The sequence below is a fragment of the Gasterosteus aculeatus genome, chromosome 6 (genome assembly GCF_964276395.1).
Source record: "Gasterosteus aculeatus chromosome 6, fGasAcu3.hap1.1, whole genome shotgun sequence".
Classification (NCBI taxonomy): domain Eukaryota; kingdom Metazoa; phylum Chordata; class Actinopteri; order Perciformes; family Gasterosteidae; genus Gasterosteus; species Gasterosteus aculeatus.
The window spans coordinates 15,830,432-15,858,248 of NC_135693.1; the positions used below are offsets into that span (position 1 = coordinate 15,830,432).

At 45.7% G+C, this 27,817-nt stretch overlaps 2 protein-coding genes and 1 long non-coding RNA gene across 10 annotated transcripts in view; 2 read left to right on the top strand and 1 right to left on the bottom strand.

Annotated features, from left to right (window-relative positions):
• Nucleotides 1-196: 196 nt before the first annotated feature.
• LOC120820336 (equilibrative nucleoside transporter 1) lies at nt 197-24,399 on the bottom strand. Of its 7 annotated transcripts, XM_040177941.2 has the most exons (15): nt 24,127-24,399; nt 22,456-23,497; nt 19,898-20,080; nt 6,622-6,712; nt 6,381-6,462; nt 5,846-6,027; nt 5,081-5,220; nt 4,290-4,424; nt 3,868-3,965; nt 3,496-3,577; nt 3,009-3,091; nt 2,793-2,901; nt 2,481-2,566; nt 1,692-1,891; nt 197-1,430 (listed from the first exon to the last, which is right to left on the bottom strand). In XM_040177941.2, exons 4-15 carry the CDS (start codon nt 6,648-6,650, stop codon nt 1,319-1,321), a joined length of 1,338 nt encoding a protein of 445 aa, XP_040033875.2. In that variant the 5' UTR covers nt 6,651-6,712; nt 19,898-20,080; nt 22,456-23,497; nt 24,127-24,399; the 3' UTR covers nt 197-1,318. The 7 variants fall into 7 exon arrangements, with proteins under 7 accessions (XP_040033875.2, XP_040033876.2, XP_040033878.2 ...); XM_040177942.2 differs by lacking the exons at nt 19,898-20,080; nt 22,456-23,497; nt 24,127-24,399 and adding an exon at nt 13,266-13,395; XM_040177944.2 differs by lacking the exons at nt 19,898-20,080; nt 22,456-23,497; nt 24,127-24,399 and adding an exon at nt 12,642-12,805.
• Nucleotides 16,196-18,174, top strand: LOC120820338 (uncharacterized). Its single transcript, XR_013468013.1, has 3 exons — nt 16,196-16,330; nt 16,607-16,812; nt 17,533-18,174. It is a non-coding gene; the product is annotated as an uncharacterized LOC120820338 (long non-coding RNA).
• A 2,704-nt stretch (nt 24,400-27,103) lies between the features above and the next one.
• The window catches only part of LOC120820661 (adenylosuccinate synthetase isozyme 2), a 12,809-nt gene continuing 12,095 nt past the window's right edge, over nt 27,104-27,817 (top strand). The window contains exon 1 of one of the 2 annotated variants that reach the window (XM_040178687.2): nt 27,104-27,578. In XM_040178687.2, the coding sequence (XP_040034621.2) occupies nt 27,393-27,578 (186 nt within the window). In that variant the 5' untranslated portion in view covers nt 27,104-27,392. The remainder of the gene's footprint in view (nt 27,579-27,817) is intronic. The other variant, XM_040178688.2, reaches the window with a different exon arrangement.

Consider the following 27,817-nt stretch of genomic DNA (forward strand, 5'->3'; position numbering starts at 1 on the left):
AAGAGAAGCCCTCGTTCTTAGAGTTAGAGCTCAACCAGCTGCGTTTTTCCATGCCGATCACGAAGGAGTTTTCATGGCTGCTCATTCTGCACGTGAGGGAAGAAGCAGTCGCGTTCCTGAATTCAGAAAAGAGCAGTTTGCATCCAGATGTTTTGTCAGTTGCTGATTATCATAAATGACCAACAGGAGGAGCCGGTTTCTTAAAAAAAAGCTTTATTTTACAATGTAAACTGCAAGATGTGTTACATTTAAATGGTCCACAACCCCCAAAACAAAGTACGGAAGAACAAGCGTGGGACACAGCTGGTATTATGACTTAAACAAGAGCATCAAAAATATAACTGCAGGACGCTTTCATCTCAGCTAGAGCCAAGTGGTAAAGATTTAAAAAAATATCTACTTATACAAAACCTGTTCAAATGAGTCTCCTAATCTTACATATGGCTCATCTGGATCCTTGTGGTTTAAACGCACTTAAGTCGCTTTGGATAAAAGCGTCAGCTAAATGACACGTAACGTAATCTCACGTCATTCTTTCAATTATACATTGCAGAAACGATTAGGAAAACTTCATGTTGGCAAGAAAATCTGTTTTCAGATACAACTTCATCTAAAACTAGAGACCCCCCCGCTTCAAGATTCAGCAGTTAGGGGCCCAGATCGTCTATTAAAACCCTGTCTTGAGGATTCCTCTTTACATTCTTAGAATATACAGTTTCGTAATGACTTCACACACACGGCACATTAACTAGCAGTTTGATGGGTCATGACTTCCCTTCAGTTTCCCTGTGTTGTCTTTTAATGTTTTTGGCTTGATCAGAGTTAAAGAGCTGCAACAGTCCAGAGTGAAATGAGTAACTTCAACGATCGGTAAACATGTAGGTGAGTCGAGCGGCGGAATCGAAGGGCCTCATTTATTTAAAAAACTATTTACACAACTTAATATGATTTGTCAAGAATAAAGTAAGAAATGTATAACTTAACACTACATTGAAACATTGTTCTATCGTATTTTAAAACTGAGGCTCCTGGTGGGAAGACGACGAGTCAACCAACGATTTGTCCACACTTTTGGTTTTTGATAAACGCCTCAGACACAACTAGTTTTGATCAACGGCATCGAGTTTAAACACTGCTGCCGCGCTCCGAGGAAAACTAAATATTCAGTAACATGTTTCAGCTTATGTGTCCGAGGTGGCTGGATGAGACGATTCTCTACTGTACACTTGGGAGGAGGGCGGTCTTCTGACCTGCTGTCCCCACTGAAGTAAAAGGCAGGGTGGGGTTGTGGGGGTCTAATCTACATCTGCTGGAGACTTTAGATCATGGCCCGGAAAGCAAAGGACACCGCGGCGCCCAGCGCCAGGCCGAGGGACAGGAAGAAGGCCATGATGGCCCCCGCCGTCTCCGCCTCATGCGGTGGCACCTTCCTGTACGGAGACAACGGAGGGACAAAACTCATTAGGGATCAGTGGTTCAACACTAAAAAGGTTTGTGTGTGTTCAGCCAGGCAAACGCTTCTGGTAAGAAAAGACACATCACGTCCAGACCAGCAATAACAGATTTAACACAAACATTACCCACAATGCAACTAGAAATCCCCAAGACCGTGACACAGACTTTTTGAAATGAGAGGTCTAAAAAGGTGTTCCGGTTCAGGTGAGCTCGAGTGTGCGGCGCGTTTTTCTTACTTGGGTCCGAAGCACATGCAGAGGCTGGCCAGGTATCCGTTGGAGAAGGCGAAGACGATCATGAAGATGATGTACAAGGCGTCGTGGGCAAACCACACGGGGAGGTGGCGACGAGGCTGGACGTTACACAGCATGAAGAGAGGGACGAAGACGACCCGCAGGCCCACCATGACAGGAAGCCACACGCTGTCTTTACCCGGCTGAGGGGGGACGAGAGACATTAACTACAGGGACAGACTTTACTCGTTTGTAAATGTGTTGCATCATGTGTTTAAAGAGAACAAAAAACAAACGCTCCGTGAGGCCGAATGGGACTTTGTTACCGGGTGGTGAATTGAAGTTGCCGTTGTTAAGGGCATTAATGATTTATTGGCAGCGCCGAGCAGTTCAATAACTTTCAAAATCCCCTCTGACACCAAATTCATTTCAGTTTTTTCCAAAACAAACTCCTCCTTTCCAGAACGGACTTTGTTGCCTTTATTTTGCCTCCATTCCCTTAGTGACTTATATTTTCCCTTCATGACTCAGAGATTTATTCATGCGTAAACATTTCATGCGGCCAAAAGCTTCTATTAATGTATCAACAAGTGTGTCTGTTCTTTGTATCGCCGTCCGATCGCAGCAAATATTTGGATGTGGTCATTTTAAATGGACTCTATCAAGCAAACACACACAAACTAAATAAATAACTGAGCTCTGAATTTAAAGAGCAGACCTCCAGAGACGGTGGGAGAGCTCCGGCCTCTCGTGGTAAGAAGGTGTCACTTGTGTTTCGGCGGCGTCACTCACCCACATGCAGACGGCTGTCAGGCTCCTGCCGGCCCAGTCCATCAAGTTGAAGAGGAGGAAACACGACACGGGGATGAAGTACTTTTCTGCAGAGAAAGAAAGACAAACTGCTTGGGAAAAAAAAAAGGAAATTCAACCTCGGTGGGCTGAAAAGTGTCATCCTAAGAAATGTCTCAAACTGCGTGTGAACCCAAACAAAACTGCTGCAAAGTGTCAAAGTGCACTAGTTACTTCCACAGGCAACAAGCGTCAAGTCTCACTTGGCGTCAACGCGCTGAGAGGGCGAAGTGATTTCATGACACGGAGACTCACCCCAGGCTCCTCCGCCCGCTACCGTCGACTCCACATCCACGGTTATGGCCGGGAATGTCCCGATGGTGATGGTGAAGATGAAGCACACCGACAGGGCCATCACCCAGATCTGAGTCGCACACAAACACAATCAGCATCTGGCTACAGTTACTACCCTGCAGATAGCCACAGTGGATGTTCTGAACGGTGAGAATGCGTTTCAGCACATCGCTTCACCTGTTTGAAGATGTTTATCACCGACACGGTGGGTGGGGCCTCTTCCTCCCCCAGACTCACCACCGGCCTTTTCTCCCCGCTTTCTGAAAAACAGACCAACACCGTCTGTCAGCGCGGCGCTCGAGTGACGCATGGAGGTTTGAGCCCACCGACACGCAACATTCTTATGGTTGGGTCGCTCGCATAGGGTCCCCATTAAAATGTCACACACTAGTAATTAACAGACCGTCACAGCTCGAGTATCCGCCAAAACACAGACTGAAACAAACACTGTCAGGGGGTTTGGCCTCCTTGGTCAGTGTGCAGTAAAGAAAGCAAACAGTTGGGTGTGAAGGCGACACCAAGGCTACAAATAGTAATATAATAATAGCACATAGTGACTTGAGATGGAAATCGCCACGTTGTCCATTAGATCAAACAGTCGTGTCCGTAACATAAACATGGGATTTTTTAAGTGTACGTTGAGGACCAAAAGCACACTGTGTACCTTTTTTTAGTAAGTCCATATTGTTCTCCTCGTCAGCAGAGGGTGCGGATCCGTGGCTCGCCATGTAGAACTGGAAGAACTCCTGTTAAGAAAAACCAACATCCCCAATGAGGCGAGTCCACCGGGACAAAACACCGAGGACAAGAGGATCGAGGGACGTGCCATCCAGCGCGCACGCACGCGACTAGTGCAGCATCACTTAAATCTGAACGCACGCAGCACTTCTCTGAAGCCTAATGAGTATTTTTCAAAAAAGTTCAACGTTAAGGAGAGCAAAATGAGCGCAAAATCCTTTGAAAGCGGTTCAAACAACAAATACCTCGTGATAAAAAGAATTGAACCCGGTTTCCTTCACAGAAGAGGAGGACTTACCATCTTGGGGAGAGCGATGTAGGACCCTATGGCCAGAAGAATGACGAAACAGGCTGTGATGAAGTAACCAAAAGCTCCATCCTCCAGGTCCGATCCGGCTGAACACAACAACAACAATCATCACTTTCTTTCTTCATACCAGTATTGATTTAGCACAAATATTTTTCAGAATGGTAGTATTCCTCTTTTTTGAATTTCAGCTGTTTCGTTATGTGAATGCACCATGGCTGAGAGTTATTTTCATCTCTATGATGTCATCATAGTGCTTGTTTTACCTACATTTTAAAAACCTAGCTGTACTTAGTGTGTGGCTGAAATGAGACAGAAATGAAGGAGGATCAACAAAGCTGGAACCAGTAAATCATTTGTAAACGGGTCACTGATGATCAAATCAGCATCCAGTGACAGAAGAGGAGACGTACAGGCCAGAGCGCAGATCATGGAGAAGGCGGCGAAGGTGCCGGCCAGCCCCTGTCCGCTCATGATGGGGGTGGTGTAGGAGGCGGGCAGTATTCCTGCCAGGCCAAACAGACTGCCCTGAAGAATCGCCCCGAACGCTGGGAACGAGAGCAACCGGTCAACAAAACAAACATCCTTTCTGAAAACATGGAACAAAATCGTTTTACATAACTGCAAAAAGGCCGTTTTATTTCTCTCCCTTTACAAAGAGGGCGCTGCGCACTCGCATCACACAGATAAGTCGACCATGTTGGAGCTTAAAGAGCAGCAGGGATCATTGTGACATGTTTCCACTAAGAGGTATGTGCAAACGTCAACATCAAAGTTTGAAAGTCCTGCAGTCCTCTGCTCTAAATCAAACAAGATGGGCTCTTCCTTTATGAGGACGTGGCGGTTGGGAGGAGGAGAGGGGCGCAGCAGGCTGAGCTTATTCCTGTTGGTCAAAGGAGTTTTTGGAAATAAACCATGCGCAGTCTGTGATTGGCAGCCCAGTGTTGTGTGTGTGTGTGTGTGTGAGCGAGAGACCATATGAAAGGGACCTTCCACCAAAAACTGCAGATGTTGATCAAAGAAGACGACATGTGGAAATAATCACTTGCGTGAGCCCCTTGTGGAGATTTAAAGAAAGGCAAACCGTAACAAATGCATTGCTGAGAGCAAGACTTCCTACATGAAGGTTATAATGCGTTTTGTTCTTTTCTGTGACTACAGGAGGAGGATGCATTGGTCATCAGTTGTGTCTTTAGAAACTCACAGTTGATGAAGATAATTTTGAGCATGGTGAGGGTGAAGAAGGGCAGCGGAGCCACGTCCACCTTCACAAACACCGCCGTCAACAGGAAAACCACGAAGATGACAGCGAGGCTGCCGATGATCCGAATCTTCTGTGGAATCCTGACAGCGGAAACCACGACGGAGAGAACGACACGCGTAAACGAAGTGGGGTGTCCGTTTGAACAGCAAGCCGGATCAACAACATTAGCCATGTGCATCTGGTTTCATTTTGAAACCCATTAAAAAAAACAGAACGTCAGTCAGTCAAAAGAAAAAAAGGCAGCCTGAGAATATAATTTGGAATTACAGAATTTTCCGAAAACATTGCAAAAGAGGGCGTTTGTGATGTCATGACAAATTCTTCAGGAAAAAAAGAAAGAAAAATAATTCTGCAACAACACAGTACATTGAGGAAGTAATGGACAGTGGGAGAAAAGGGAGAAGAAGAGGATGGGACGAGGGTCAGAGAACACAAACAGCATTCCACGGGTTTTGGGGCGCGGCCTGTCGTGGTCTACCAAGCGCTCCCTCAATCCCACTTTAATGAGAGAAAACACAGCACAGCCACGGTTCCCATGACGGCGCGTCACTGCCGCCGTCAACAGGAAGCGGCTCACAAAGGGCGGGAAGGGGGGAAAAAAAAAAATCGTTTGTTTTGTGTTGCCCTCAAGGGTTCAACTTGAATCCCTCCTGCGAGCGGTGAAGTGTGCACGCGAGCTACAGGGTCATCGACCGTGGCGGGTACCTCTGGTGGATGAAGGAGTTGAGGCAGGTGAAGACGAGCAGCGGCACCATGGCGCACAGCGTCATCACGTTGTTGAACTTTGACTGCAGCACGTTGCGAGTCTCTACGCCATCCAAGCTGATGTTACCCGTCGGCGGGGGGGGCGTGGCGGCGGACGGCTCCCTCAGCCGGCTGGTGAAGTACTGAGGAGAAGGACGGAGGAATGCGCGGTTATCCCGACGGCGATCGGCTCTGTAGGAGGACTCGCTCGCTACGGAGTCACAAGTTGGTGTCATATGAGTTTAGCTCGCAGCAATGCAAGCAGGTGGCCTGCTGCCCTACAACTTCCACTTCCTGACTCATTGCAGGGGACTAAAGCAGGCTGCCCAATTTTAAAAAGGCTGTATCCTCAAAGTTAAGTGACCTTCTAAGTGGAGCCTGACCTTATAATCGACTAATGAAAACCAGACGGCCCCCAACCGGGCTCTTCTTTTGAGTCCATCTGCTGTTTTGATGATGTACTATATTGTATTCCTAAAATGCGTCGTTAACTTACTAGTGTTGCGGTCATAAAGAAATTCCAGGGTAAGAGGGTTCCCAAACCCATGATGAAGAAAATGATCCATACGGCATGGTATCTGAGAAAGGGACAGAGAGGAGGTTCACATGAAACCACATCAGCGACGTCATCAACAAATTCATTGGCTGGGTCTCGTCCAGGTTTTAATTGGCACACGCCGCATATTTACATCAAGTCCCTGGGATAATTTTGTTTCCTTTGGAAACGTTTGTCTTACTTGTCCCGCGGTGCGTTGCTGGCCGTCATGTTTGTTGTTAGACAGTTAGAGGCACGAGCTCAGTCAGGGTTTGATCAGGGTGGCACCACGTCTGAAATACACAGATAGCAAAACAGTAAACATGCAGGCAGCACCTACATGTTTATCAGAAGCTTCCATTGGTCTCTCCTTTCTATATTTATCTTTTTTTTAAAGAGCCAGACAATCTGTAAGTTACGTAATGGGTTGCAAAAAGTGTTACTGGAACAGTGTCATTTACCGTAAAACAGAAAAAGTTCAGTTCAGTGGTCTATAATTGGGCCTGGCATCACTTCACGACACGGACGCCGTAAAAAGTAGTTTTTATTTTATATCCGAGACAAAAAAGAACAATAGTAGTCAAATCCTCACACAAACAAAATACCCAAAAGTCCTTCCAAGTCCTCGGTAGAGTTGAAAAACAGTTGAGAAAAAGACCAGAAACCTGCTTCCACTCAGCGCTTCCTCATAAATGTGGTACAAAAGTGCAAAATAAATGCATAGACAGAACCAAACTCTGCCCCCACCTCAACACTTAAAGAAAACCAGCTTCTGAAGACATACTTACAGCAGTTAAATCAGGAACAAAAGCCTCCTCTCCTCTGAGCAGATGAAGAGCCAAACGCTCTTTATACCGTCCAGAGGTTTGGACCTCCCTCCATCCCTCCCACTGCTCCCCTCCTCGACCCTTCCAGCATACTTCTACATCCAAGCGTCAACTACTAGATTTCTCAACACTTAAACGGCGCAACATTCCTGAGAACAACTTGAAAATGCATTTTCAGCTAAAGCTGAATTAAGAAAAAAAATCTGAAAATAGAGAAATGAGAAAAGCAAAGATAATTTTTTGAAAATGGCTGTGTATTTCTAGTAGTATTATTAGTAGTTGTAATTGTGGTACTGGCAGTACTAGCAGTAGAGACGTAGTAGTAGTTTTAGTATCAATAGCTGTAGAAAAACTAGTCAATTTATTTTATAGCGCTCAAAATCGCAAATTACAAATTTCCCTCAGAGGGCTTTACAGTTTGTACACAGAAGACATTTTCTGTCCTGAAACAGGAAAACTCAAGAAAGGAAAACCCTTCCGGGGGAAAAAGAAACCTTAGTGAGAACGTCAGAGGAGCATCCCTCAATGTAAAAAGACTACAATGGATGTCATGTGTACAGAATGAACAATGTAAAAGAAGTACAATACATTGTGTTGCAGTCGTACTAGCAGTATTTGTAGTAGTTCTAGTATCAATAGCAGTAGAAATACTACTTTTTGTTATAGGTAAGAGTAGTAATACGTAATAAGAGTTGTAGTTTCACTAATAGTAGTATTTTTAGTATGAACAGCAGTAGAAATAATAATAGCAGTTGTAGTAGTACTACTAGCCATAAGCGAGGTTAGTAGTAATACCTTCAGGTCCTAATCAGCCATTACCGTTCACCTGTGTCCAGAGACAGAGAGTTGCCACGGATACGACGCAGCCGCGATGGTTAACGAGCTGATCAAAGACTGCATGGCCAGTTTCCACCCTCCAGTATCCACCGTGGCCGGCCACATACACACTAATGCAAATCCCAGGAACGGTACGAAAAAACTGACGTGATCAGTGGTATTGGAAAAACGATTTTTATAAAAAATAGTTTAGGCTCCTGTCCTGGCTGGAATGTCCGAAAGAGCTGAATGGTTTTAATAGCTGAAAATGTGAACGTTTAATAGCTGAAAATGAGTTGAAAGGTGGGGTGGAAAAAATAGAAGCGAAAGTTGATACTTTGAGTACTGAAGCAGCATTGTAAAAATGAAGATTCAAAGAACAATACCTGGAATGCTGAAGCTGCATTGAATAAATGAAGATTTAAAGAACAATACCTGGAATGCTGAAGCAGCATTATGCAACTATTATGCAAGTTGGTAATTTTGCAATACTGTATAAAACATAACTTTTCTGCACGATTCTCTCTTGACAATTTGTAGCTCACCTTTATTGCCTGCAATCGCTTCTCTTCCTCTTAAATTCTACCCTTGTCCTATCCGTCTCATCTCCCCCCTTGTTGCGGACATCCTCTCCTGACCCGATGGTGTACTCAGCTAGCTGAGACCTTCTCCGGCTATTTAGAACCAAATCAAGCTAAACAACACCGGTTGCAAATACATTACACAATCACGAGTAATTTAAAAAAGGGGATGAATTGAACTGCTCATGGGCTTCTTCAAAGACATTTGTAATGCCTCTTAAAGGGGAAATATAACCCAAATACTGACGTGAATGATTTAAACGGTTAAACAGGCCGTCGTAGGCAGCTTTCCCACAATGCAGAGTGGCTCCTTGCCGCTGACAGGCGTCACATGATGGGTCCCACGTTTGATCTGCCTGGTCATGAGTAAGGACGGAGGCTGTTTCAGTGTACATAATGGATGCATTATGTACACTGACATTGTAGTCTGGTATCATGCATCCAAACACACCAACCACATACCAACACAAAAATAATAGAAAAGAAATCGCCGGTCAATATTTTCTCTATCTTAAAAGTCCATATCAGGGTTGGTCCCAAAAATCGAACACGGGTAAGTATATGTGTACATTTGTTGGTTTCAGCTAAAGTAGCTGCATTTACACTTTGACACGGCCTTACTCAGTTTAACAAGTCCTTCCGCCTCTTTGTCCCTATGCCCTTTGGTTACAATGACAGATTTCTGTAAAAGAACGCCTTCCTCATCCCAACCAAACCGGCCAGCTGGCACGAGCTCGCTGGTGTTGAAATGTTTCTCCCAACACACGCAGACAGTCGCAGAGGCACTTTGCAGTCTGTAGAGTTGTACAAGACTCCAGTTCAGCATCAGGGGGAAAATACACTCTCTCTCCCACGGGAGAGAAAAAGATGGATACAAAGAAAACTCAACAAGAAATATAAAGAAAACAACGAGCCGCTCGTCTGTCAGAAGCGACCACGCATCCGTGATTTTTGTTTTTTCTTTCCAATGGCAGGCGATCTATCGCACTGCGTGCGCTCACTCACAGAATGCAACCGCCAGGCTCTTTAGGAATAGCAGCTACTTTTATAGAAATGCAATTTATGTCTTTCTGTAATTCTCACAATAGCAAAGTTGTCCGACGGGCCTCGAGTTTAACACATGTGAGCTAACCTCTCTAACTGGGTCGGATTCGTTTCCAGGCCGATGCACAGAACAGTTTGATGGTGGTCATTTGATTAGGCCAAAGAAAAGTTCCTTGTTTCCCAGTACTTATGGATGGAGAAAACGTCACGTTTCCTCTGTATTAGACTGGAAGGCCAATGCAGGATTTAACCAGCGTCAATGGATAAACCACATGAAAACCTGAATCAAAGGGATTCCTGATCCTAAAATCAAAATCATAGGATGGAATTTGGCGAAATAGAATACAGCCTAGCTTAAAAACCATCAATGTCAGAGTGACTCAACAGTGCTGTTTGCCATGTAAAGATCTGCTGCAACCATAGATTCTGATACAATTGGGATACAACCTGAACCTAACTAGTCTGTTGTAACGGGTAATAGTTTAGCAGTACTCCCCTTCATTCTCTAAATCTGTTGGCCAAAAATCAACAGCTAAAATGTATTAACTATTGCCCTCAATGGGTAGTAAGTAATCGGTCTTCGGTGCAGGTGTCAGTGACAACAAGTGGCCGGATCCTGGATCCGTCTCATGGCGGATGCCTGATTAAACTACAGCTTGCGATGCACAGCTCACTTGTAAAACAGCCCACTGGTGAGTCAAGAGCCATAAAGCTTTTTGGATAACATCTGTGGTCTTGATAAACTATGGATAGCTGAATGGCCATAAAAATGCCCAGAAACGGGGGAGTTGTGGGGATCTATCCGAATATAGCGTGAATGCAGAAACAGACCTCGACGCCATACAAAAGAAGCCTCTGTCTGACCCGCCCTTAACCGAGGACACTCCTCCGGCGTTGCACCACGGATCGCCCTCACCATGGCAACCATTCAGCGACCCGGAGGGGTCCGGCGCGTTTATCGCTCTCCTTTGCGCTAATAATGGTTCTTCCTTGCATATTGATGCACGAGAAGCCACGGCAACCAAAGAACAAAGATTAGTGACATGTCGGTGTAATACTTGGGGTCCGATGTCTGCTTTCCACCTCATTGAAATACAACATTAACATTCCGTAGCGTGCTACATCATGAGGTTGCCACAAACAGCCAACATGCTCAACTCTAAATACCGTGCGAATGCAGATGTTAAACAGGCTGAAACCAAGCAAGCCTCGGTCCGACCTGCTGTTATCTCCCTTGTCGGCCTCGAGATCTTGGCTCTACCCAAACCGTGAATACGCCTGCGTGGTGGGTGGAGATAATGTGCAGTTCTGATGGTGGAATAAAGTTTACTAAAATCGTGACTCATTGTTAAGACCGCCGAACAAGAACAGACCGTTCAGCCCAAGTATCGTCTGGGTCTCTTTAATAAATTACTTTGTCATCATGCATATGTTTCCACCAACACACTGACAGCAGTTTCCAAACTCACACCGTTCCAAGAAGTACCCACACACACACACACACACACACACAAAACGCAGCTTGCTCATCAGCCAGGAATACATTACAGCTGCGTTGCCTTTTACAGCCTTGATTCCAGTTCCACGCTGCTTCCAGCTTTTTCTCTTTCTTTCTTACTTGCTGACGGTCAGCCTGAAGAAATCAAATTTCAGACTTTCTAATCGATAAATAGCTCAGCACAGGATTTAAACGTTCATCGTCCAGAGGAACTCGTTACTGAGTCTATCATCTTTCAGCACCCGTAGACTTACAAACACAAGTTTTAAATGGAGCCATTCACTAGAACTGTGGTGAAACATTTGCAGAAAAATGCAACCGTGGTAACAACTTCCCGTCCTACACACGCACTGGGCGTTTGGCTGGGGGCTGTTGAAAGGCTGTTGAGGGTGTGCCTTTTTAAATATATTCTCCACTCAGGACTTTCATAGCCAAATTAAATCGAATGGATCAACGAAAACAGACAAAGTCCGAATCAAAGCTCACTTTGAAATCTGAGCCTGAGAAGGACTGTGAGATGTGGTGGAGCACAGGGACACAGCGGGCCTACGTTAGTCTAGGTGTGGTGATTTAATGATTGATAAATGGGACTGGAGAGGAATGAAATGAAAATTAAACAAACCTCTAACAACCAAGACTGTACCTGAGGTCACAAACCCAACTACCACAAAATGTCATGAACATCAGGATCAGCTGGAGGAGTTGTCATTATTATAATATGATTCTGTCCATATCAGACAGCATGAAAAATGTGTTTTTTTTTATTGTCTTTGTTTGCAAAAATTGCGGCAGCAAAACAGCGGAGGTGGTGGAGGAGGGGGGGGGGGGGGTCATAAAAGATCTCCAATATCATTGTTGTTGCACACGCCCTCCAGTCATTTCTTCTACAAGAGAGAAGAAACAGCTGCCAACCGTAACGACACACTGACTAAACCCAGTCAGACTGGGCAACGCTTGGTCTCATGAGTCACTTTAGTCATACAAGAACCCGCCAGCCAACGTGGGCCACAATGAACAATCCTTCCTTCCTGCTTCACTGAAAACAGGTGGCAAGAATTTAACTCGCAACTACTTTCAGATGTGTAGTGTCAGATGCTGGACCCCCGAGGTGGGTTTCGATGCTGGGGTCCCATCAGCTGTTCGGCTCGTCCTCCCCCTTCAGGGGTCAGGTTGTGAAGTGGGGAGTGGGGGGGAAGAGAGAGACATAGTTCGAGGGGATTCCTGCTCCTAGAGGAAGCAGGTGATGCATTTCTTGCAAGATTGCCTGCCAAATGTTTCCCTAAAAAAATCATTGAAATTGCATCAACGCCTAATAACAAAAAAACGTTATTAAACACATACACGGGTCATATAACTGAAGTACCGACTCCCACAGACACAGTTAGAGCAGCTAACAATACATCTACATGACTTGTTATTAGTGGCCTTCATACACACAGGTGTGACATTGACTCACCTCTGAGCTTTGTGTTATTTTTTTCCTAACCGAGCCGACACAGCGGGTCATTAACCCGGCTGCTGGTCAGCAACACGCGCGCACTTCCTGGCGGAGTCGGTGAAATTCACCGGGCTGCGTGCGGCTTTATTTACATGCTGGATAGCGGGAATTATCACGACTGTGTTTACGCAGACAGATAATGGAGATTAAGCCACGCCCCCCTCCCAGGCGCGAATAAAGCGAATTAACGATGAACTGGTCGGGCGAGTAAAAGCGAGGCGAAAATTCGCGTCGCTGTTGGCGCTAAATTCAACTTCCACGCCGCAGTCAGCAAGAGGGCGCACGCTGCCCCGCGAAACGAAACCACCGGCGGCGTCGTCTTCTTCTTCAAGCCCCACGGGAACTGTTGAATAAAGTCAAAACGAGCCCCGGGGTCGCGAAACAAAAAGGAGAAAAAACACGTCGAGGAGAAGAGCAACTTTTTTTTTAAAGCGCGAAATTTACCGTTGTTTGATACGCAAATCAGACGGGTTTTTTCATTAATCCAGCCACCATTGTTCACTAATACGTGATAATAACCGTCAGACCCTAGTAATTAGTCGGTAGACAGCGTCTTTAATGAAGCACACCGGGAGGTCTTACCTTAGCGTGGCAGCCGGTGGAGGCTTGTTGTGGCGTCTAGTGCAGCGTGTGCCCTCGCGCGGCTTTATAGGTTGCGTTCAGGTACCGCTCAGACGTTTCAGCTTTCAGCCGAAAGACGGCGATTTTATCAGAATTGCCGATTGTCCGTGAATCCACCATTCATTCATGATGGGCGTTCGATTGTATTGTAATATTGTTTTATTTATGTTGTAATATATTGATCTTCATCTGAACTGGCTCTATCTGTGCATTTATCTTTACTTTTGAGATCTTCTTTTTACACACATTCAAAGAGCATTCAAGACCACTTTATTCTATGATTGTTGTTCTTATGGACTTATATATAATTTGTAACTAAATGCACGGATGGGGTGAGAAATGGGTAGCCAATTAAACCTCTTTACCTTTTTTTTTTACTTTACATTTGTATGTTTCCCGAAAAGCACAATGGAAGTATGCTCCAAAGTTACATGATACATTTAGTGATGACAGGATAACTGGTTCAATGTCACAGCTTAACCTTCTTGTTTGTGTGAGTATAAGAAGAAACGGTGTGTAAAGAAACTGCACCATGAATTATATCATCTTGCATTATTCACCGTTCACCACAGAGTTTTTCCAAACACAAAGACACCACATGTATCTAGGCTAAAGGGAATTGTTGACAGGGTTAAACAATGTGTGATGTGTCAAGACAGCAGGACGGGAAAGACAGGCTACGCCTGATTGAACTTGCACTCACGTGTAAACTCTAAAACTACCACGGAAGCTCTGAAGTTGCTGACAGAAATTAGTATTTTACTTTAACAAATTTGCTCCAGGAATGAATTGCATTGAGCGCAACTGTGCGACGCAAAGTCCCGCCGCGAACCACTCTGAGTGAGGAAGTGACAAAGTGACCACATGACATTACTCTTCTCTTTTACTCTCTAGTACAGCTTGTTCTCTCGAGGGCCTTCGAGAACCGACGCCGACGTACAATTTCATCATCACGCTTCCATCTGTCTGAAACCGCTGTGGCCGGGCGTTTTTTTGGGAGTCTGGCCACACTTTGCTTTGGTCTCCCACTGGTTGCTCACAGAGTTGTGGTGGTTACGCAGTCATCCACACCCTGTCTCGCCACCCCCTCCATCTAAATAAAGCCCGCTGTTAAGGACAGAATCCAAGTGAGAAGGAGTCTGGCTGGTTCCTTGTTTTCCCCTGAAAAGAAGAGGTGCTGGGACGCTGAGGACTGAAGGGGACTAACGTCGCTCTGTCTGCTGTTGTAAAAAGACACAAACATTCACTTCTTTTCCCACCCGAGGCTGTTAAAATATCTTTATTTCCTGCTATAGAAACGTGTCTCTTTAAGACTGCTCCCTCTCTCTGCACCGTCTGCGTTCCTTGTTGCTGGCGTTGTCAAAAAGGAGAAAGTCACTCGGCAGCCTTTCGGTGCAGCATGCCAAAGCTTTGACTGGGACGGGAAAAAACCTCCAACCTGCAACCCGTGAAGAGATAGGGAATGAGAAAGCCAGCGCGGGAAAGCAACAGTCTCAACTGTAGCTCAACAGGTGTCCGTGGTCGAGGTCTTTGCCACTAACTGATTCCTCCGAGGCACCTGTGTGACACACGGTAACCGCTGGAGACGTTTGTGCCCTGCTAAAGGCTGAACAATGAGCCTGGGTCGACTGGATAATTGTGAAACGTTGTCAAGAAGAATCGAGAGGAACATTCAATGGCCTCTTTTGTGTCGCACCGCTGTTTGCCTTTCTATTTTGGGTTGAAAACCGTTTTTGTTGTTGTGACCTCCAACACTTCCTGCAAAGGTCGCCTCACGCGCTATTTTCAGAACACAGGTTTATGAGAAAATAGACATCATACGTGTCTAATTTGAGAAGATCCTGTGAAATCTGTGGCATCCGAGGCGAGCTGCGGGAGAGGAGGAGGGCACGACGTTAATGGGCTGGAAGTGGCTTTCTGACCTCATTTTGAGACAACGGTAGGAAAAGAAATTCCAACGTATGGCCTCTTCAACCCCAGAATGGCTCAGGAGTAAATCCCGCTTGGGATTAGGAATTTGTAGGCCTGGCTCCTCTTTCGAGGGTTTAGGCTTCGTACTGAAGCGACGGGAGACAGGCGAACAAAGAAAAAAGGTCCTCAGGGAGGTCCGTGAGAGCCAAACCCCCCTTACTACTGCCCAGACAATGAATTCCTCTTAATCCAGTGGTACTAAATGGAATGAAATGATCTGACACATTTTAGGAATTATATATATAAATTCAGAGTCTGTTGTGCGTATAAGAAGGACGAGCATTCAAAGACAATATTCCGATCTCTTTTTATTATCTGGAAGGAAACGCACTGCTCTGCATTCTGCACGCAACATCACATTACCGGTACTTAGCAGCTGCACTCATAAATCTATATATTGCAACATAGTTTTTTAGATAAGATGCTTGTAGTCATGCAAATAGTTTTTCTTCTTCCTTCTATTTGCTGAGAATGTCTGCCTTTTAGTAACATTTCCTTAGTCTCATCTCTGAGATAAATTGGTGTAGAGGAATTCATATTTATTGGTTAAAACGATTTCCACATTTTACTGGTTGTTTAGACAGCTTTTTTCAGCCCGGCAGTGTGTACCAGCATTGTTGTTTAGGTGTTTCCTGTGTGTCCGCTCACTCCTTTGCATGCTTCTGGCCCTGTGTACGTATCTTCTCTTGTTATCACTCATTTCTCTCTTTGGGGCTCTATACAAACATCAGTCTTCACCCAGGCCCATCCTTTTTTATCCTATCAGCCATCCGGTCCTGATCGGAAAAATAATCAAACAGAGGTCACTGAGGACATATTTCTTTAGAACATTTTTGGAGTGCTGCCAATACCATGTTTGTGCTTATGTCTATTAAGCATCCTGCCCATTTGAAATCCATTACGCAATGGTTCTCTCGGTTGTTGCGTCCAGTCTCATTGATACCGACCCAGTAAACCGAGGCCGCCTGCAGCCCTCTGCTCTTCCCGATTGCTTCACTCTCCGGACTGTGGAGGACGTCTGCCGAAGCCATCAGCTCCTCAAGGGAACACTCAAGGTGAGCATCGTTAAAGAAAGACGTTTTCTTCACAATTCTTCCAGATGTTGGGGGGGCAATTAGTCCACAGGATGTAACCTTGCTATTTGAATCCCACCCTCCCACACAACTAAAAGGGGGGAAAGAGGAAGAGGACGTTTGACCTCACAGTCCTGAGGACAGGTCCAATCAGCTAACGTCTGAGATGCAGAGATGTGGGTGTAGAGCTCTGAATTCCAGGGTTCTTTCTACCTATCGTTCCTTTACAAGGTCCCTGTTTCTTTTACATACACAAAGTATTCTCAGAAGCTGTCACCAGATCCCTCAGCTGCACGCGGACAGCATGGCAATCACATGGGTGTCACACAGTGACACCCATGTGATTGAGTGAGGTGAATCTGCTGCACGCAGGACCCGACAACTGCGCGAGAAACGTGTAACAAACCGCTGTGAGGGAGTCACAGCTCGGGGAGGAGATCAGATCCACGTTTCCATCGAACAAGGTAAAAGCCGTCAAAGACATGTTTAAATACTCAGGTCAGACAAAGGGGAAAGCTCAGATTAAACGACAGCTGCCGGTTGTTTGCCGATGACAAAGAAGAATAGTCTATCACGGAAGATTAAAGTCCCAATGTGCAGATTCTGAGCTGAAGAGCAAACACACTGAGGTTACTTGTGGTCATTTAACACAAAGCATCTTCATGTCGTGGCTTTGGCACACCACTATAGGAATGAAGTGATCAGTAAACCAGTCAATATGTTTTTGATTATATCAAATATAAGACACAGGAACCTACAGCGACGTCTTTACATTTGCTTTTTGTCTGACAATCCAAAAGCCCAAAAGAATACAGTCAATACTTTAAACGGCTAATACGCCAGATGAATGTTATTTTTATTGACTAATCAGTTTAATTCTTCAGCCCTGCATGTCACAACATAACTGTGGGTAAAGTGACTATATAGTAAAAGAATAAGCCACAGCGCAAGGAGATATTTACCTCATAACGTCGCTTAGAGTGAAGAAAGTATAAATAGTATCTAAACACAGCAGAGGCTGAAAGTCGTCCTCCAACAACGTAAGCTGTGGTTGTCGAGGGGAAAAGCCGTCTAGACAGGTTAGGTAATGTTGTCACAATCAAAAAAACCACAAGCAAAAAAAAAAGTGTGAATGTCTTCTTGTGTATTTTTTTAAAATGTTGAGTCTTTTCCTCTCCACACAGCGGCTCACCCAGCAGGAACCTTTGAGTCGCAGGGCTCAGGTTCAGGGGAATTCTCCTCAAATCTTAAACCATAGTTGTGACTCTGTCATATTCAGAAGAACATTTCTCCTGTGCACGTTGAGGTCACAGGTCTACTTCACAACACACAAAGTATCAACAACAACAAGAAGAAGCCGCAGCACCTGGACGAGCAGCCGGAGCCGGGAGAAGGAACAAGGCGTCTTTTCTTAGCTTTGGCTCTTACCAAAAAGATGTGGCCAGTGATCCACTACTGGACTCATTTATTCAATGTGCAGTGCCAATGCAGGAAATAGCAACTGTGGAAAATATGTGAAATTGTGAAACCGGAATCTGAGGTTCAACTCTCAGACAGGGACTATTACTTTTAGAACCCTTTGGAACATTTTAAGGTTCTAAATGGCTAACATATGTTAGCGCTTTGAAAGGCAGTTTTCCCCTGAAGCAACACAGGGATGAAATCTAATCTCATCTGCTGATGAAAAATTGCTCTCTTAACCTTTCAAACAGCGTGATGAAGACCAATCTGTGTAAAAATGTGTTGATAGAAAATCAAACTGACCCGAATTGGCCTCCTGTGTGTGTACATGATTTGTATTGAAGAAATAAAAACAATCCTAATGTTATTGACCATTATGGGAAGTTAATGAAGAAACATGAACCGTAGCGAGACGTATTTTCAGAACAAACTAAAACTACATTTCTCCCTCAACCTTAAAGGGGTTTTTCCTGTGAGAGAATGTGGTAAACAAACAAACCATCCGGACAGACCACACACAGATCCAAATCCATCGATGTATTTATTGGTTTTCCCTTGACTAATTGTCTAAGTATGTCAGGTTAACGGGTCAACACTTAGTAATTAGCACTAGACACAAGCTTCATCTGCGTCTGACGAGAATGCAATCGGATCTGCAGCTATTGTTTCAAAAACAATAACAGTTCCAACTTCTCCAGGTTACAAGTAACCCTTTTAAACAACGTTTAAACACGACGAGCTCCAAATCCACAAAACCTGCCTGAAAATGAGGAAAGTCGATGGCCAGAGAGTCTGTGGAGCGAAGCTTTGCTGTGATTGGTCATGACTATTTATTCTTGGCAGCACCAAATAAGCAATTTGAAGATGTCTTCTAGAGCTCTACAAAGCCGTGGAGGACATTTTTTTTGTAGTTTGACATTTCATGCAATTATCAACCAAATTAAAAAAAAAAAAAAGTTAGTATACATTCTGCTTTTGTCTTCTTCTCAGCTCTGGCTTTGCTATCATCTAATCTCCCGGATAGCTTCATTATTCACGACCTTGTGTATCAGAGGGCCTTTGTAACCTGGCTTCGCTCCACTGCGTCATATTACCCTCCGACGTGCTCATTTTATGCGCTGCTCCCCCTTTCAGATGGAGCTTTTCTAATTATAGTCCCCTGGTTGTCCGTGGACACGCGGCTGTGCTGGGCCAACGGGTGACTGACGGAGCTGCTGAAAAGAGTCGGTAATTTATGCTGCAGGTGCAGCTGAAGGCCGATCGGCAGAAGGCTGGCGGCCTAATTCCAGCCTGTCACCTAAACTATACGACTTCTGCTACTTGAGAAGACTGGGACAGAAATAACGATCCGAGATGTCACGTTAGTGTCATTTTAAAAGAAGGGTAGGACTTGTAAGAACAGAAAGCCTCGCAGCCAACTGGAGGTCTGGAGATTACAGGACATTCACTTATCAGTGTGAGAATAGCAGTTCTCTCAAAGCAAAGCAGCTTCAACACACCCTGTCAACATTGTGTCAAGCAATGTGTGTGTGTGTGTGTGTGTGTGTGTGTGCGTGCGTGTAGTGAAAACATGTAGTACAACAACATAGTAGCAAGTGTTCACATCGTACAGTAGTGGTTAAAACTCAACAGGGTCTATTCTCGGAGCTCTTTCATGCTGACCCCCACTGTGAAGTGCTAGTGTGTGTGCGCGTGCGTGTATGTATATGTGTGGGCGCGCGCGTACGTGATTTATACACTCCCACTGTCTCCTGCTGTGATGCCTCAACTCGGACTGTGTACGAGTCTCCCCCCTTTGGGCCACAACAACAACAACAACAACTTTGAGTCCAACGCGAGTTCAGCTCCCAACTTCCTCCGCAGCTATCACAACACGCACGCTCGAGCTCCCCCCCCATCACGGTAAAGAGAGCGCACGCGCACTTTGGTGTTTCCGGTGCCGCACATCGCACGCGGTCACCGGCGAACAGCCGATCGCGCGACGCGGCGCGCTGCGACTTTGTGACCTGGCGCCCGTTTCTGCCCCAGCAGCGTTCGGCCCGGCAGCGGTGTTTAAGGCGCTGAACACCGCGGAGGAGCTGCACTTACCCGGTCACCGAACGGCCCGGGGTGACGTCACATTAGAGAAGCCCGTCGCTCCGCGCGCACAGATGCTCATGCGTCCGTTTTTCTCGCCTCTCGTTCGGCAGCAAAACTCTCCTGGCGCGGGGGAGACGGGCTGCGAGGGCACGGGGGAGGGGGGGGGAGGGGGGGGTATTAGGGAGGCCGGTACTGGGTGAGAGAGAGAAATGAAATAGTTACACAACAGCAAGTTGTCACCGGCTGTGTCGCACCTCTGTCGACAGCAGGAGGTTACTAAGCAGGGGCGTAGCAAGGAGGGGCCGGAGCAGCGAAGGGGACCCTGGGCCCCCTGCATCCATCACACCAACCACGTGTCAACCTGCTTTTGCGTAGAAGGATGTCTATGAGAACATGAATCTACTTCTCACTCAGTTTGTTACCTCGGCACCTTGTAAACATGAGTTAATGGTCTCAACCCTTCTTGCAAGTCTTCTTTAATCCCGCCTTCCTTTTGGTTGGGGGTGGTGATTGACAGGTTGCCAATAACCGTTTCTTATGAATACGCAATTGTGTACTGTTTCGTTTTTCAGATATGGAAGTTCACGCTCCTTGGAGTTGTCCTGTCATCATCTTTGAAGTATTTCGTGCTTTGTGATGCTCCCCCTGACGGGTGGATCATCACACGCAAGTGTGTGGTTCTGCTTTTTGTCTGTTCTGTTGAATCAGTACAGGTGGGTTGTGAAAGGATTGTGTAAAAACACATGAGTATATCTTTCCAACAACACTGAAGAAAGTTATATTTGTCGATGTTCGTTCACCCTGTCTGACAGCTTCTCCTCCCAATAACTCCCACCATCACAGATGTGCAATAATAACTACAACATAAATACAGCAATGCTCAGCTTGACCAACATTCTTTTTCACTTTCCTGATACCGAGCTTGTTGGCCTGTTAACACGCGCATGTTTTAGTTTCTGGAGGATGTCCACCAGATGTTGGCCGTCCTCCTCCATCACAACAAACGCGTGGGGGCGAAATACTTTGGGCTCACTTGCAGAGAACCTCCCTGGGCCGAGTAACTCAATGACCCAGTTATGCAACCAAGGCCAGAGGAATGATCACTGAGAGCTAGTGAAATTCTTTCACCACAGCTCGTGGGTGCAAAATGTCCCTTTTCACACACAGAAAACCTGCCAACGTAACACTTCTCCAGTGTTTATCTAGTCTGACCCACATAGAGGGGAAAAAAAACAGTTCCATCGAGTAAGTGTCACATAATTTAACTTCAGTATAACATGTGGCTTGGTGGACATCGGCGGTTTGGCCTCATTGTGTTCTAATCCTCCGATTCAATTTGAGTCATAGAATCCTTACAAAGAGGAGACGTGGACCAACTTGTGGGACAACTGAAGGATCAGCGGTGTTTGCTGGTGATCCTGTGTGTGTGGAGGAAGTTGCATAACCAGATTATGTGAGTTTGTTTTTGGATTTCTCTCAGCCTCAGAATCTGAAATGTGAATCGACTGACGCAGCTTCTCACACACGCAGATTCCTGAATGAGCTCCTGTTGAACTTCGGCGGTGGCCTTCAGAACGCTGTGGTCATTTAGACAAGAGAGTCACATATTGTGGATGAATGGCTTAAAATGTGGTGACTGTCAAAGTAAGTGGAAAATGGGTAGAAGTTTAAATGGAACATTTTGACTTGGTCGCTGAGGGATTTAGAGCTTCAGTCAAAAAGTGAGTCAGCAACTGTTTCATTAGATGAGAAAATGTGTCAAATGACGTATATACATGCATAATTATATATATATATATAGTATATTATATACATATATATCAATTATATATATATATATATATAATATATCTAAAAATAAGAATGTGTTAAGAGTTAAAACCTGTAAACTTCACTGACGCGGATGGATAATTAAAGACTCCTGCAGCGCCACCTACTGGTGAAACAAATGTCAACAACATCGACTGAGGGCATTCAAACTGCCAGATATAAATCAACCAGCTGCAGGTTTGTACTCACTCTCTGGTTTAAACTAGATATGTTTTAAACGTGGGCCTGGAATTCTGACAAAATAAAGTTATAAAAAAGACATTTGCATTATATATACACGGCACTGCCTCAGAACTTATGAGCAATACACTAACCAGTTAAAGAAAGCTTTACCTTGAATACCCTGTTCCAGTCGGTCCGGTTAATTAACGTGGTTTAATCTTATCATTCCTATTCCGGTACATCAAATAAATGTAAATGACAAAAACACTTTATTTTCTGGATGTTAATAGTAGTGTTGTAACTGAGAATAGTGACACTTCCTGATGTTGCCAAGTAAAAGGTTGGTGGTGATGTTTACAGTGCCGACAGATAATATATTAAAGTTTTTGCTCCTCCTCGCTTCAGTATGGTTCTTACATTTGTTTTGATTTCAGACATTTTAAGGGGAAATCAAAGATTTTACACAAAAAATGCACTGAAAAAATAAAATAAAAGCATACATTACTGCAGATATGGTATAAAATTCCCAGTCAGATATATCATGTGACCCTTTGTGATCTTTTACACACGTCGACCTTTTTTTGATAGAATCGGCTCCAGGTGGATGACAAAGTCAGTATTTCTGAGCGTGGGTCCCCAAGTGGTACTTCAGGTGTGCGCTCTGTAGAAAGCCCCTCCCGCAGAGGTCACACCTGTGCGGTCTCTCCCCCGTGTGGCTTCGCATGTGCTTCTTCAGATGTCCGCTGTGGGTGAAACATTTGTTACAGTAAGAGCAGCAGAAAGGCTTCTCGCCCGTGTGGATCCTCATGTGGATCTTTAAATCGGCTTTCCGGCTGCACTCCTTCCCACAAACGTGACAGCGGTGCAGCTTCACGCCGGCGTGGCCGGCCACGTGTTCACTCAGAGCCGTGGCGGTTTTGCACAGTTTGCCACACATTTGACAACATTTGGAGCCCCTGTGCGAATGTAGGTGGACGCTGAGGCTCGCGGAGGACTCCAGGGCTCTGCCGCACACGGCGCACACGGCATCTGCGTCTTTCGAGTGCATGCGAAAAGCGTGGTTTGTCAAGTGCTGATTGGAGGAAAATGATTTATCGCACAAGTAGCAACGATAGTCGGGTACAGCTAAATTTGAGTGGGATAAATCCGGGGATTCCCTGGATGTGACGAAGGAGCCCTGGCCTCGGTCTGCCGGTGTTTGGTTGCAGGTAAAGCTCGCAGCGGGTCGTTCGTTCTCCCTGCCATCTTGGACGCTTTCCTTTTGGATCGCAGCTTGCGCAGACAGAGCTGAGGCGAGAGGCAACGCAAAGTGCAAGACTTTTGTTCCCTTCTGAAATGGCTCCTCACTTTCCGATGTTTGAGTCTGAGGTTGCAACGGCAGTTTTGTTTCCTCCTGCACATTATTCTCCCAGACAAATGAACGAGGCAGACATGAGACACCAGCGTCTATAAACTGTTGATCTTCTTCTAGCTGCCGACTGGGCCAGAGTTCACAAGGCTCCTCTTTTATGCGTCGAGGCTCCGGGTCCCTCTGACGGACGCTGACGCTCGGCTCAGGTTCACAGAGGTGCTGCTCAGGTGGAGTTTCCTCTTTACAGGTGGATGCCAGAGAAAAGTCTAGAAAAAAGACTAAAGGTTAATCATTTAAAAGTTCTGCATCTCCCATTCTTATTTCTCTAATAGTTACGTGGAAAAGTTCTTTATGCTCCAAGTAAGGTTGGAAAGTTGAGTGAGTGATTAAGTAATAATTATTTTAGTTTAACTGTTCATTTCTTGATTGTCCAGAAAGAACATTTCCCATTATGATTTCTTAGAGCTGAATGTGTCACACAATCGCATCATGTCTGACAGAGAAAAGACGCAAGTACTCACATTTGATTGGCTGGATAAAAAGGAATGTCCAATGACGATTATGCGGCTCTAATGTGATCCCTGTTATTATCTATGTATGTATTATGTATGTTATTATGTATGTCGTTAAGTAATTGTATTCTTTTTGCTGCATTTATTTCCCAATGATTAATGGTTAATTAATGGTCAGTTTATACATGTATAGAATATGGTATACATCCATTATTAGTAATACAACTAATAAAAGTACAGCTGGATTCAACCTAAAATGACGGGTTTGATGTCCTCGTTGACTTTAGGAAATTGACACTAACACAATTGAGATTACAAAACTTTAGGCTCATTATCGGTACCGACAGGTGAAAAATAACTATATGAATAAAAAGAGAGCAGACCTGTTTTGTGGGTTGCCACTAACTCCTGCAGCAGACCTCTGAGACGCTCGATCTCCTGCTTTGAGCTGGAAGCGTCTTCTTCGTATTTTGTTATCGTTCGTTCAAAAACCAGAAATATCTCCTCGGCAGCAGCTGTCAGTCGCTCGTTAACAAAAGCCTTCAGCAGCAGCGGAGTCGTCATTTTAAGGATAAATGTTTTATGTGAACGCGGACCACCCCGGGAGGAGGTTGTAATATCTTGTGCTGTTAGCTTGTTGTTAGCCTGCAAGCTACGGAAGTAACACTAAAAGCAAAGTTGGCGCATGTGCAGAAAGCTGCTGCCCCCTGGAGGCCAACTGCGTCATTACCTCTGATGGTGGAAATAGGTTGATTTAATGAACCTTAATTCATCAAAAAAAAAAAAATATAGAGCAAAACATGTAATAACGGCAATAACATGAAGTAGTAGTTTTTGCTGGTAAAAGGCGTGCAGAGATCATTTTACTTTTTTTAGGTAAGGTTTTTGAATCCAGAATCTTTTGTTTTTTCCATGGCTTGGTATACTTTTCCTTAAAAAAAAAAAAAAGCGAACAAGTCCTGCAGGGACGGCAGATTGCAGCCGATCACCCTCTCTGCAGAGCGGATGACACGCTGCAGCCGGCCCTTGTCCTTGGATGTGGCTGCAGCGTACCAGACGGTGATGGAGGAGCAGAGGATGGACTTCATGATGGCCGTGTAGAAGTGGACCATCATCGTCTTTGGCAGGTTGAATTTCTTCAGCTGCCTGAGGAAGAACAACCTCTGCTGAGCCTTCTTGGTGATGGAGCTGATGTTCAGCTCCCACATGAGGTCCTGGGTGATGATGTAGCCCAGGAAACGGAAGGAATCCACAATAGTGACGGGGGAGTCTCCTAGGAGGATGGGGGAGGGTGTGGCTCTGTTCCTCCGGAAATCCACAACTCTCCACTGTCTTCAGATCGTTGAGTCCAGGTTGTTTTGACTGCACCAGGACACCAGATGGTCAGACTCCCACCGGTAGGTGGACTCATCCCCACCATAGATCAGTCCAATGAGGGTGGTGTCATCTGCAAACTTCAGGAGCTTGACGGACTGGTGACTGGCGGTGCAGCTGTTGGTGTACAGGGAGAAGAGCAGAGGGGAAAGAACGCAGCCTTGGGGGGAACCGGTGCTGATGGTCCGAGAGGCTGAGACATGTTTCCCCAGCTTCACGTGCTGCTTCCTGTCAGACAGGAAGTCTGTGATCCACTTGCAGGTGGAGTCGGGCACGTGCAGCTGGGAGAGTTTGTCCTGCAGCAGAGACGGGATGATGGTGTTGAAGGCAGAGCTGACAAACAGGATCCTGGCGTGGGTTCCTGGGGAGTCCAGATGCTGGAGGATGTAGTGGAGGGCCATGTTGACAGCATCGTCCACAGACCTGTTGGCTCTGTAGGCGAACCGCAAGGGGTCCAGGAGGGGGTCGGTGAGGGACTTCAGGTGGGTCAGGACTAGCCCTTCAAAGGACTTCATGACTACAGAGGTCAGGGAGACGGGCCTGTAGTCATTGAATCCTGTGATCCTGGGCTTCTTGGGAACAGGGATGATGGTGGAGGCCTTGAAGCAGGCTGGTACGTGGCATGTCTGTAAAATAGTGATCCGGAAGCAATCATGATATTTCCATGCTTACTGTACATTGCCTTTGACTATTTTCATAAACCAACGTCAGAGTGGTAACCTTTGGGAATGACATGAGTTTGTTCACAAAAGGCCCTTTCTAAAAAGGCTCCCGAGTCGTGACCTGCTCCCATGTGCTCTACCTTGATCACCCACTTGACCATCTGTCCCACACTGAGCTCAAAGGGGATGAGAGAACAGTCGTGATGCGAGCTGTATCTGGCACTGTGCTCCTCCATCTGCAGCAGGTACAAACAGGCAAACGAGAACAGCAAATCTGCAGGAGTAAATTATGGATTAACAGCTCCTGCTTCGAGCTGTCTTGACAAACAACCTATACATTCATGTTTTCACAATATTTCAGCAGATATATTGTTTGTGGGGCTTTTTGTTTAATGTCATCGCTCAATGGGGAGCAGCCGTTATGGCAGGAGATGAAATTAAACTGGCTCAGGTTTAGGTGCTGCACCGTGTGCACGCAATGCTCCATTGTGTGTGCAGTTTCACATTGCATGCATCTGTATGCATTTCATCACCACCAGAGAGAACCAAATAATTCAAGATGCAACAGTTATGTTGGGGTTTAGTAGGTGTATGTCGATCAAATAGTGCAGTGTTCCATATTCTAATGTAGAATAGTCAAAGTGTATCAATTGTGACAATCATATCAGATATTTTTTCAATCATATCTGGCTTGTTTGACTTTGTTTCATTGATCAATGTGACTTTGCTGGTCTTTTGGACCAGCAACAATTGTTTGTGTGTATATAATATTGACCTAAAATGTACTTTGTGAATGAAACTAACCAAATCAATTAATGCCAATAATTTCGTCTCGTATTAATATCAGGTGAAAATAAACGGGACAATCAGTGAACGCGTGGAGGCGTAAAAAAGGTAGACAGAGAGGACGACGCACGTGTGTTCAGACTGTCATTTTAAAATGTATAGATTTGTGTACCATAGATGTTCATTCATTTATACATCCATCCATCCATCCATTTTCAACCGCTTATCCGGGGTCGAGTCGCGGGGGCAACAGCTCCAGCAGTGGACCCCAAACTTCCCTTTCCCGGGCCACATCGGGTCTTCCCCGGGGCCTCTTCCCCGTGAAATATAAAATGTTTTCATCTAAGCATTTTTGACAATGGACGGCATAAACACCATTTTGACAATAAACAGCAAAACGACATTTAAATTACCTCACACCTTAAAGGAAAGGGCATGAACGACGTTCAAATCAGAGAGTAAAAAGTATTTATGCTAAAATGTAGTATTCATACGTTTTACATGACATTTCATGAAGTAAATACCCTCCATTTGTTTTGACGTCGCCATGGAGACGTGGCATGTGACAGCGCAGTATTGTCTCCATTCATATTTACGCTATTTAAAGCCCTCAGACTCTCACGCCAGCCTTTGCCAGGTGACGTCAGAGCCCGACAATGTCGGACCGGCCGGCAACCGTCACGTCAGACACGTTCTACGCATGTGCGGGGGGGTGTTGCCTCCTCGCGCCTAGCGTTGCCGTGGAGTGAAAGCTCCTCCGGTCCTCCCGAGCGTTACTTCGGGCGCAGCAGCATCGGTGCGGAGCAGCAGGCGGACGCGCAGCGGACATGTCAGAGAGCGGGAGCCAGGAACCCCGCGGCGCCGCGAACGGCAACGGCCCGGCGGCGAGAGCCCCCATACCGCCCGTTGGCAACAAAGTGACCGTGGTGCTCGGGGCTCAGTGGGGCGACGAGGGGAAAGGGAAAGTTGTGGACCTGCTGGCGCAAGACGCGGATATGGTGTGCAGATGTCAGGTCGGTCCGTCACACATGCTGCATTCACTTGTTAACTCGCGCCTCCGTTCACGGCGTTGCTAATGTTACCGCACCGGGAAACCCCGCAGGTACCGTTTAACGTTAGCTTAGGTGGGTTGCACAGCGAGCTAACGGCAACTGGCGAGCATTTGGCGTGTGTGTGTTCTCGCAGTTCTGCTAATGTCACCTTGAGTTCCGGCTAACTGCACGTTGAGCTCCTCGGACACATTTTAATGTCT